Here is a 12,207-nt window from a genome sequence, read left to right on the forward strand (position 1 = left end):
TATGTTCCATCAGGACTGCCAACATTACAACGGCGCTGAATAGTGCTACCGTATTGTTAGCGATGCCATTACAGCGACTTAGATCCCTTTAAGAGGAGCTCAAAACTATCTCGCTCCCCTGTGACAACCCCAACGTGCGGAATTCCCCAAGTGGATGGGTTCCATACCTTTAACGAAGCGGGTCTGCCCGCAAAGCAACCAAAGGTTTTAGAAAACTTAGGAGTGGGAACCACATTTGAAAGGCTAGGGGCGCACATAAAATGTATTGCGTCGATGCTAAAGGAAAAAGACGGCAAACGGCGTACTATCCACCAACCGATGAGAGACGTTATCGAGAATATCCGATCTCTATACGAAAAGGCTGCTGCAGAAAAATGCAAGTGCAAAGATAACGCGGCAGTCTGTGTTATTGGAAGCACACAAACGTCGCCATGGCCAAGAGCAAAGCCTGGCTCCGTTCGGAGAAAAGCGGCTACTGAAGCTGTCGGCTCCCCGGCGAATAAACGCGGAAGGAACGGAGAAAGTCAACAGGGATGTCCACAACCCGTAGAAAACGGGCCTACAATAGATTCTACGGCCACAGTGCAAGCAAATAAAGACAGCGAGTGGACCGAGGTCAAAAAGAAGGTTACAACCAAAGAAGAGGTATACAATGCTATTAAATCATTGCCTGGTCTTGAAGGTATTGAGAGTTCAGATATAACTGGTCTGCGCCCTGCTTATGCTGGCACTCAAACAGCTACTATTAGCTTACCTGCTCCAAAAGCTAAGAAACTTATACAGCTTGGGAAAGTAAAGGTAGGATGGGTTAACTGCCGCATCCGCGAAAGGGTCCAGCTGAAAAAATGCTTTAAATGCCTTCAGTATGGCCACATGTCCCGTAATTGCGGTAGAACATTTGACCGGTCGAATCAGTGCAGAAAGTGTGGCACTGAGGGGCACTTCGCTAAAGATTGTAAAAATAATCCACAGTGTATTCTGTGTAGAGCGAAAAGGGAGAGAACATAGACCATATTACAGGCAGTTATAGATGCCCAGTTTCTAAGAAAGCTCTTACAAACAGGAAAAAATGAGAATAGTCCAAATAAACCTCAATCACTGTGAAGCAGCGCAAGATCTACTATCACAAACAGTAAGGGATCTTCAGGCAGACATGGCGATTATAAGCGAACCTTATAGGTGTAAAGATGACTGTGCGTGGGTTTGCGATAGTATACAGGGTGCAGCTATATGGCTCTGTGGTGGACTCGCATTTCAAGGAAGGCACTGCATGGGTGAAGGTTTCGTTCGAGCTGAGGTAAACGGAATTAGCATTTTTAGTTGATATGCAAGACCTAGCATTGCTGAAGAAGCAAACGGGAAATCCCCGCTAATTATCGCCGGTGACTTCAATGCGTGGGCAACAGAATGGGGTAGCAGACTAACAAATAAAAGAGGCGAGCTGCTGCTTGAAACTTTTGCCCAACTCGGCGTATCAATAGTAAACAGCGGGTCCGCATACACCTTCCGCAAAATGGGAACTGGGTGAATTATTGAAATAACGCTGGCGAGTGACTCCTTGGCCCAAAAAATTAATTGGAGAGTTGGTGAGGAGTATACCCACAGCGACCATCAGGCAATAATAATGGATATAACTCTGAGGCGACCCAAACAGATGCCAAATCTGACAGGCCCAAAATGGAAAGACAGTATGTTAGATGGAGGGGTCCTAGCCTGCATGATGGAAGAGTTCCAACACAAAGTGGCTCGGTAGAGAGCGAGGTTGACCACCAGGTTCGTAACCTCGCATGCGCCTGTGATGCTGCTATGCCTCGAAGAGTGGTGAGGAAACCAAATTCCCCATGCTATTGGTGGAATAACAATATAAAAATACTTAGACGTCAGTGTCTGAGTGCTAGACGCAGAATGCAACGCAGCAGAGGGAGGCCAGACTTCAACGAAAACCTACAATCCCTAAGAACGGCGAGGAAGAGCTTAAAAAACGCCATAAAAGCAATCAAACGTGAAAGCTTTAAGAAAATATGCGAAGAAGCGGATGTAAACCCGTGGGGCACGGCCAATAGAGTAGTAATGACAAAAACTAAGGGCAAGAAAGCACCGAGTATCACGTGCCCAGAAAGGCTGCGCGATATAATAACGACTCTATTTCCACAAAGGGAAGAAGTCGTACCAAACTGTACACGATACGAAATTGTTGATGTCCCAGTTATTACGGTTAACGAATTAGAGTCCGCATGCAAGAAGATCCAAGACGGAAAAGCCCCTGGGCCAGACGGAATACCCAACAAGGCTTTAAAAGCTGCAATTAAAATGAGGCCAGATTTACTTGTAAATGTGTTTCAGTCTTGTCTTAATGAGGGCATTTTCCCGAAAAGATGGAAGGTCCAAAACCTAGTCCTAATACCAAAGGGAAATAAGCAATCTGGGGAACCCTCGTCCTATCGGCCCATATGCCTATTGGACACACTGGGAGAAATCCTCGAAAAAATTATTTACAACAGGCTTACATCGATCGCAGAAGAGAGACGCTTTCTGTCGCCACACCAGTTTGGCTTCAGGAAATCTCGTTCAACAATAGATGCTGTTAAATCAGTGGTTGACATAGCCAAAGAGGCCATCGAAGGGAAAAGGTGGCTTGGAGGCAAAAAGGAATACTGTGCTATTATAACGCTAGATGTGAAAAACGCATTTAACACTGCGAGCTGGCAGCACATAATGGAAACCCTAATCAAAATGGAGGCCCCGAATTACATTATCAGAATAATTAGGTGCTATCTCTCCGAACGGGAACTAAAGTACCGGAGCGACAGAGGAATAGAGGCGTACAGTGTTTCCGCGGGGGTACCCCAAGGATCCGTTCTCGGGCCTCTCCTGTGGAACTTAATGTACGACGAGGTTCTATGCATCGATTTGCCTCCTCGGACAAAAATAATAGGATTCGCAGACGACATAGCTGTAGTAATAGTAGCGAAGCATATACAGGATATTGAAAGGAAAGCCAGCGAAGCTATAAAGAGAGTGAAGGCATGGCTATCATCAAGATATCTAGAACTCGCTGATCACAAAACAGAGGCAGTATTGATAAGTAGCAGAAAGGCCATAGAGACAATAAGACTCAGTGTTGGATCAGAAACTATAATATCAAAGCCCGCAATCAAATATTTGGGGGTAATGATTGATGGCCGTTTAAACTTTAAGGTCCACCTGGAGTATGCAGCAAAGAAAACATCGAATTTACAGCAGTGTCCGCCAAAAAGAGAAGTCTTAAAATGAGAATGTATTAGTTATGAAATAAAAAATGAGAATGTGTTGGTGGTAATGCACGGAAATGCGTCATCAACCTGCTTCGCCTATTGTTTGCATGCAACTAAATAAAATTTGTTGCTCTGCTACTCTTTCTGTTGACGTTCGGATTGTGTACGTGTAAGAAGCCGATTGTGTACATGTGAAAGGCCGAATATAGTTCGTTTCCCAGAAAAGTGTTTGGCGGGCACTGATTTACAGGCATGCTTATCTAGAATGATGCCAAATATCGGCGGTCCCAAACATAGTAGAAGGGTATTGTTTAGTAGAGTGGTCAGCTCAGTCTTACTCTACGGTGCTCCAATTTGGGCTGAAGAAATGAGCCTAAAATATCATGCGAAGATACTCACATCTGTGTATCGCCTAAGCGCACTAAGGACTATTTGTGGATTCCGAACCATATCTGACGAAGCATCCTTCGTAATTGCCGGACTGATTCCCGTAGATATCCTGGCAAAAGAGATGCAAAGAGTGTATAAGCGGGTATCTGCAGGAAGTACCAGTTTAAACCGAAAAGAAGTTATAGAGCAGGAAAGGTGTCGCTCTATGGAGATCTGGCAAAAGCGTTGGGATGAATCGGAAAAGGGTAGGTGGACTCATAAGCTTATTCCATGCATTAAAAACTGGCTGGAAAGAGCCCACGGAGATTCAAACTACTACTTGACACAGTTTCTTTCGGGACATGGCCCCTACCGAGAGTATCTAAAAAGATTTGGGCATGGAGATTCCCCACACTGTCCGACTTGCACAGGCCTTGCTGAAAACGCTGAACACATAGTATTCTTTTGCCCTCGCTATGCCCCTGAAACCCGAAATATACTACAGGGTAGCAACATTGTAGACTACATGTTAGAATCAGCAGAGAACTGGCATAAAATGTGCGCACATATCTCTGGAATTCTTAAAGATCTAAGGCGATCTGAACAAGCTAGAACAGGTTAAATAACGTAGCGAGCCTGCTGGCCAACCAGCCCCGTTAGGTAATACCTTAAATGGCAGTGCCGCGGGGAGAGTGGTTAGTGGAGAGGTTTTAGTACGCAGGTGTAGCTGTGAGGCTGCAAGTCGTGCATACTACTATTCCGGTATAGTAGTACTCATGAGAGTTCCCTCTTCACGGGCGTCATCCCAGAAAAAAAAAAAAAACACACATATATGGTATGACAAAATGCACTAATCACGCGCTGTGATTTTGATCCAAACTCAACATTTGAAAACACCTTTACATGAATGGCCAAAGAACGTAAATAACAAGAAGGGACAACTCGTTATAATTGTAGCGAAAGTCCGCAACAGGGGCGTGCCTTCTCTTTTGCCCTAGTGCGTTTTTTGATTGGATGAAAAGAGAAGGCGCGCCCCCGTTGCGCACTTTCGCCACAATTATAACGAGCTGTCCCTTCTTGTTATCTACGTTCTTTTGGTATGGCTGTAGCTGAGTGTGCAAAGACGCTTTATACAATTGGTTGCGGCCAAGAGGGTTCGGGTTCAATCCATCGACGGAACATATAAAATTATTATTTTTTCTTAATTACGAAAAAGCATCTTCACAACCACATATTTTATGACGTATATACTCAAATTTGAAACGAGTTGGTTTGGTGCTCTTTCATATGCGTATTTTTTTAATTTAGCACGTTTTTTTTTAATTCTAAAATTGTTTTCCATCAGTGTTGGAATGTGAGTTTATGACATTCGATACGATACTAGGGCTCTGGTACTCGATTCCAAAAAATATTGTTTTAAAACTGTCGAGTAGAAAATATCGGTATCGAATGCCAAAAGTATCGATATGGTATCGTATCGTATCGAAATTCGTGTCCCTAGGTAAGTAAAAAAGGCTGACTTCCAAAACGTATCAATACAATGTTTGGAAACTGTTATACTGCGGTATTCAAACTGTTTGTATATGCAGAGTTGCGACACAATAAAACCATATACATTGCATATTTTAAATATTCAATATAGCAATGTACAATTTTTCTGAATTTTCCATTTCTAAAACACCAATGCTAACCAATAACAAATAAAGCATCAACTTTGAGTCTGATGCGCTGATTGCTCGAGCGATGCGTTTCGATAACTTTTCGGCTGCGTTTTGGAACAGATTTACGTGATTTCCTGCCAACGGCTTTAACCACAGTGCCCTCATTTGGCACAACGGATTAATTTTTGCATTAATCACTGCCCTGAACTGCAAGCACTTCAGTACCAATTGGCAGTATGTGGTGGACACACTTACCTCCTTGGTAGGGCCGAGGCCTACCTAAACCTCTGACGTTCTCTGGATCACGACAATCCCATTGCAATGCAACTCCACATTGAACCATTGCTGGTTCTACCCGCATTTAGGTATTAAACCACAGCCACCACGATACTCCCCAAAGGGGCCGTACCCATGAACAGACCGGAGTAATGCTCGCCGGCGAGATTTGCTGGACTGGCTCAACTCACCCTGACCCACTTAACTGACTCAGCTCACACTAGAACGACTTACACGACTACTTCACTCCACATTCATACTCCGTCTTGCTCGTCTCCCAAGTCTAATCGCCTCGCTTGTGGGCACCCTCCACATCCAGGAGCGGTGACACCACTTGCTCAACTTTCGACCGATCGAGTTGTTCGACACACATTCACCATCTTGCTCCGTCTTGCTCATCTCACACGTCCTACTCGCCTCGCTCGTGGGCACCCTCCACATCCAGGAGCGGTGACACGGCTCAGCTTTCGCAACGGATCGAATTGCTCAACTTGCGCACAACTTTTGCACCATTTCCAGCGGTTTCCACCACACTTTTCCTCCAATTACAACTATTTTCACCATTATCTCCATTTTCATCATTTTCTCCATTTTCTAGTCGTGTAAGCCATGCCAGTGTTTGCCTTGCCAGCCTTGCCAGCCTTGCCAGCCTTGCAAGCCTTGCTTGCGTCACCAGTTTTGCTCGTCTCGCCGACGAACACACTCCGGGGGCATCTGTTCCCCGTGGCAGCATTTTTAAAGTCTTTGGTATGACTCTCGAAAGCCGTAGACTTCTTCCAGTTGAGCCTCCACCGACTCAGGACTGGTAGCCTTTGACTGGGTTACCCGGGATTGTGACACCCGTAGCTTCGCAAACGCGAAATCCCCCTGGGTTCGTTGGTACGGTAATCTCCACATCGGAAACTGCGTAAGCACATGTCCCACACAGGTTCCCATGCGAAGCATCCCTGTTAGTTCATGCCGACATGGAAACCCCTAAGGGCCCCATGCCACCACTTAAGGTCTAGCCCAGCGACAAGGACAGCAACGTTTCGCTAGACTGCGTTTTGGAACAGTATACATTGTTAATATTTTGTAGTCCGACGTTATGGAACCTTATACTTTATACGTGTGCAAAGCAATTGACGTTTTGGAAGTCAGCCAAAGCTTCCATTTGCCAAAAACACTACATTTTAAAAAGTATCGAAATAAAATACAATTTAATATTTTTATATATAAGCACATGATGTCAGAGAAAATACTTAGCGTCGGAAGCCGTTTTCAGCCAAAACAGACAAAAACTGAGCAGAAGAACTTCCAGGAGAAGTGGCTTCAAGTGCCAGAGTATAAAGATTGGCTGGCTCCAATTCATAGTGGCACTCATAAGGCTATGTGCAAGGCATGTTGCTGCACTTTCGCATGCGGTTTAAGTGAAGTACATAGATATCATAAAACGGAAAAGCATTGTACAAATTTACGGATTTTCCGCACAACACCCTCCACATTCAAATTTTTGCAACAATCTCCTGCTGAGGAAAGCAACGCAAGAAAAGTGAAAATCGATGAACTGAAGCTGGCTGCGTTCTTTGCAGATCACAATTAGGGTTGTTGTGGAAACCAAGTCAGATTGGTTTAACTGTCAGAATTACAAACCAATTCTGATTTTTAAGGGTGTCGCAGAATCTGATTGGATTTTCCTATACATACGTAAACCAATATTCGAATCAGCTGTTTACTTATGTGACAAAACCTGCAAATTTGCAAATTTCCAAAGTATTCTATAAATTTTAGATAATAGAACAAGTTTTAAAGGTCCATTTAAAAAAAAAATAATAAGTTTAAAATGAGTGCCGCTATTGTAGCTTTTATTTTATTAGAGGAAGAAAGCAGTGAACAAGTAAAACGGAAGTAATCCACTTGATGTCCCAGGGGAAACGTAAGTGTAACTTACCTTGCATGTAGATATTTACATGCCAAACTAAACTTATTTTATAGATTTATTACCCAATATCGATTAAATAAAGACGCATTTGTTATGGTTTTAAATGTCATAGCACCCCATTTTCAGTCCTCCACGATTCCGCCAACGATTCAATTAGCGGCAACTTGCGCTTTTTAGCAGAAGGAGCCTTCCAACGGGGAGTGGGACGTGATTCTAGCATCAGTTTGTCAAGAAGCACGGTGCGCAGACTTTAGCGCAAATTATGTGCCTCTTAGAGAACCACATTTGCGGCCAATGGGTAAAGTTATCTATGGATGAAAATGAAAAGTTGAGGTCAAGAAATCACTTCTTTGGAAAGTAGAAAATACCCGGAATATTCGGTTGCATAGATGGTACGCATGTAAAAATAATAAAGCCACCTAACAACGAGCATTTGTATTTTAACCGAAAGGGATATTTTAGTATAAATGCGATGATAGTAAGTATAACAAAATACTTACATATACATATGCACCTTTTATACAAACATATTAGGGGTATTCTCTGAGTCTTGGAAAGCCCTTGCATGGTGCACAGATTGCACGGATTGCACGGTTAAAACCGGTTTTCGTATGGGACAGCTTTGCAAACCGTGCAATCCGTGCACCGTGCAAGGGCTTTGCAAGACTCAGAGAATACCCCTATTTATTAATGTATATGTGTATGTGTTTTCTCCAAAGATTTGTGACAACGAAATGCAAATACGAGCAGTAGATGCGCGGTATCCCGGTTCAAGTCACGATGCTTTTATTTGGAGCATAAGCGATGCAAAACAATATTTTCGTGCACAATACGAGAGGTGATCGTTCATCAAGGTTGCTGGGTGATTGTGGGTATGGAATTGAACCATATTTACTAACACCTTATAGAGATGCGCGGTTTAACTCTAAGGAGCACAAGTTTAATATGGCTCATGCATCTGCGCGAAATATTGTAGAACGGACAATCGGAGTGCTGAAAAGCCGTTTTCGCTGTTTGCTAAGTACATTGCATTACCGTCCTGAAAAAGTGGTTAAAATTGCGAACGTTTGTTGCGCCCTACACACCATCTGCAGCCATTATAAAATTGAATGTAATCTAGAAGAGAACGTATTTTTCAAGTGCACCTAATGAGGACAATGAATTTTCATCGGATAGTGGAACAATGCAAAGCGAAGGCCGTAGAATAAGAGACGAAATTGCCAATACCTTGTAATTCAAGTAATTTATTAATTATTTAACTTTTTTCTACGAACATATATTTAAAAATAAAAGTCTTCATGACTAAATGAAAATAAGTCTTCAATTTTAAAACTAAGGCACTAAAAAGATAATTCACAACCACTTTCGTTATAGTACTATTCTTATGAGGTAATCACTTGTTTGCAGATTGCCTTTGGTGTTCAAACTTTAATATTTCAAGATCCAGTTGTTCTCTTTTAATCTCATTGCTTTCCCGTCTCGTTTTCCTCTTAATCCTCTTAAAATATCCGGATTTTTTTCCATAAATTCAATGATTATAGCATTTTGCGTTTTATTCTTATGTTTCCCCCTTTTTGAGAATTGTATAAAGAAAATTTAATACATATTAAGAAAATAAAATAACTTATTTACTTACATTGTTTCAAAGCGTCTAACAGCAAACCGAAATAATTTAAAACGCAATTTGAACGCAATATTCAAAATCTGTCATTGATGAGGTCCTTGATTTGTTTCTGATAGCAAAATCGATAAAATTGATTTTAATGACGCCGAAAACCGATAACAATTCTGATTCGAACATAAAACCGATATCAGAATTCATGACATCTACTACATTTTTTTATCGATTTCAATTCTGATTCCGACAACAATCAATTTACTGAACGATATTTTTGCAGATAATAATGTGGTATTAGGCAGAACCAAGAGCACGGCAATAAAAAAAAAAAAATGTAGCAAAATCTGAGACTGACGAATTGTGTGAAATTTTGCAATCAAAAAATGTTTCCATAGCCATTGATGAATCCACTGATTTGAGCAACAAAAAAATGTGTATCGTCGTCAGATATGCAAAAGATTCGCGAATCAATACGTAGTTACTTCCATGAACGAACGAATAAAGACCACCCAGGATGGCGTGCGAGAAAAAAGTTATTTTTTTCCAGTGACGTAATTTTTTTGCCGCCGTGTGAATGGTGAATGAAACGGAATGAAACCTGTGTGTGAATGAAAGAACCGATTAAAAAATTACGTCATCAACCATTATTTTTTTTCTCAAATACAATTACAAATATACGGTTGCTGTGCTGGGTGATCTTGTTAGTTGGTTCATGGTTACTTCAGCTAATTGAGCTTGACGCTACAGATTGCAGTGGCTTTGCAATGTGTACAGCAGCTAAGAAGTTGTTTGAAAAAAGAAATATACCATTGACCAACATTATAGCTATCGCAAGTAACAATGCCAGCGCAATGGTGGGATCGAAAAATTCTCTTTATGCGCACCTGAAGGTAGATGTTAGTAATATAATTTTAGTGAAATGTATCTGCCATTCATCAGCACTTGTAGTTAAAGCTGGCATGCAATTCTTACCTGATGAATGCGAAATGCTTGTCAGGCATGAAACTTTCTATAGTTCAAAAAGTCCAAAAAGCTGTGCAAATTTGAAGGAATTTCAAAAATCGTGTGATCTTTCTACAAATAAAATTATTTCCCATCTACAACTCGATGGCTTGTGATGCAGCCAGCTTTAGTAACACTATTAAGAAATTGTACTGCATTAAAATACTTTTTTATTTATGAAAAAGAATTCACGAACAGGACGAAAGCTGAAAGAATTTTGCGAAGTCTAGATAGGCCGGATATTAACATGTATTTGCTTTTTTAAAATATATTTTAATGTATTTAACGCTTTCTTTCCATCTACGGATCTATTAGTCCACAAACTGTATTCAGAGCCGAGGCAAATGTTAGCGCTTCTTTCAAAAATAGTTTAACTAACCATAATATATATATACATATATTCAGGTAAAGAAATAACATATGATCTTATAATTAACCCAAACACTGAACTTCTCCCTGATAGTATGCAATTTAATAGTGAGTTTTCGGAAAACATTGCTAAACTCGAAAGAGATCAAGCATTACAAATAAAAACTAGCTGTGGACAATTTGTTAAAACTTGTGTATTCTTGAAAATATGTAATATCAAATCCCTTAACAATTTTGCCAGTTATGTGAGCGTTATGCAGCGTTTTTGCTGCATTTAAAATGCAACATTTAGCACTTTCGAACATATGTTTTCGAAGAGCGTTCATGCTATCCGCATTTAGCAAATGTGCATTTACGCGAGTACAGCCGTGTTCCAGTCGCTTACTCAGATCCGTATCTATTACGATGAATTCTCACGCAGAAGATAATGTGCAAAAACCCTACTGAAAAGGAAAAAATAAATTTTAAACCAAAAATTCAATACAAAAACTTGAATTGTTTTAACCATAACCGAACATTTGTTTATGTATATTATTGATGTATGTTATTGATACAGATTTCCATCAGCATCACATCGATGTTGAATTTGCTTAACTTTTCTTTATCCAAATTATGTAAAATAATAAATGAAATCTCGATCGGCGATTACAGACACGCAGCTAGCCACTGTTTACGCGAAAAAGCAATGTTGCCTTTTTTTCTCATTAAACCATGTTCGAATCGTGGAAATTTTGGAAGATCACAGGGTTGCTTTTAGCATTTAGGTTCTTAATGCAAAAATGGAGTTGCATTTAGTTGTATTTAAGTGACGAATTTCGTATGGATAAATGTACATTTAGGCTTTCTGCACATTGGTCGTCCAATCATAGTTACTTCATCGTCACAATCATGATGAAACGATTACATGACGACTACACTTTCGCACACTCGGTCGTGATGTTTCAATTCATTTGGCGTCTAAAAATTCACTTGAAGCAGGTATTTCCTGTTTTTCTGGTTGATACTTTCGCGCAATATTTACAAAAACTTCCATTTTTAAAATATAGACTGTGCTGCAACAATTCTAGACATCATTTTTCAGTAATATCTCTTCTTTTCTTTTCCTGAAAAAAGTTTTGTGCATGCACACAGAAACTTTTTACAATTTCGTCATATTTGAAAGTTAAAACGCTCACATTTATTGAATCTTAATGCAATTATCCACTTTTTAATAATTTCCACAGATTTTATGCAAAAAATACTAGTTTTTATGCAAATATTCACCTTTTCACTAATTTTTCCCCATAAAACAAACAATGCGTGCACAACGATTAGCAAACGACAGTGCCATACTTATCCGTTGCTGCATCTTCTACGATTTGCCGATAACTAGCCGATAACGACAGGTGTGCAGATCTCCTTTGAAATGTATGTGCTCGGCTCAAAATTTCAGGGCGAGACGATAACGCAACTATGATTGGACGACAAGTGTGCAGATAGCCTTAGAGTAGCATTTAGAGCTAAATGCGCTAAATGTGCCTTTACGCGTAAGCAAAAACAGCCCATTAATTGCAATGAACTGCAAGATGAGTGTCCCACTCATATATTCTTTTAATAAAGCTGAAAAAAATTCATTTGTCAGCTATAAAGTTACTGACTTCTGGAAAGTCGTATCTAATAAAACAGCTTTAAACGGAGATAAACTTTTTCCAAATCTAACTATCCTTTTCCATTTTGAACGACACTAAAACTAAAAAA

The 12,207-nt window shown here is 40.5% G+C and overlaps 1 protein-coding gene and 1 long non-coding RNA gene across 2 annotated transcripts in view; one reads left to right on the top strand and one right to left on the bottom strand.

Moving 5' to 3' along the window:
- The window catches only part of LOC118745507 (putative uncharacterized protein DDB_G0277255), an 8,460-nt gene extending 2,833 nt beyond the window's left edge, over positions 1-5,627 (bottom strand). Inside the window, exon 1 of the mRNA XM_036478956.1 lies at positions 5,564-5,627. Within this exon, the coding sequence (XP_036334849.1) occupies positions 5,564-5,627 (64 nt within the window). The remainder of the gene's footprint in view (positions 1-5,563) is intronic.
- A 2,036-nt stretch (positions 5,628-7,663) lies between these two features.
- Positions 7,664-8,794, top strand: LOC118745771. Its single transcript, XR_004993706.1, has 2 exons — positions 7,664-7,959; positions 8,201-8,794. It is a non-coding gene; the product is annotated as an uncharacterized LOC118745771 (long non-coding RNA).
- The last annotated feature ends 3,413 nt before the right edge of the window (positions 8,795-12,207 follow it).

Source organism: Rhagoletis pomonella, unplaced genomic scaffold (genome assembly GCF_013731165.1).
Source record: "Rhagoletis pomonella isolate Grant_MI unplaced genomic scaffold, Rhpom_1.0 Rhpom_scaffold_00009, whole genome shotgun sequence".
Classification (NCBI taxonomy): Eukaryota; Metazoa; Arthropoda; class Insecta; order Diptera; family Tephritidae; genus Rhagoletis; species Rhagoletis pomonella.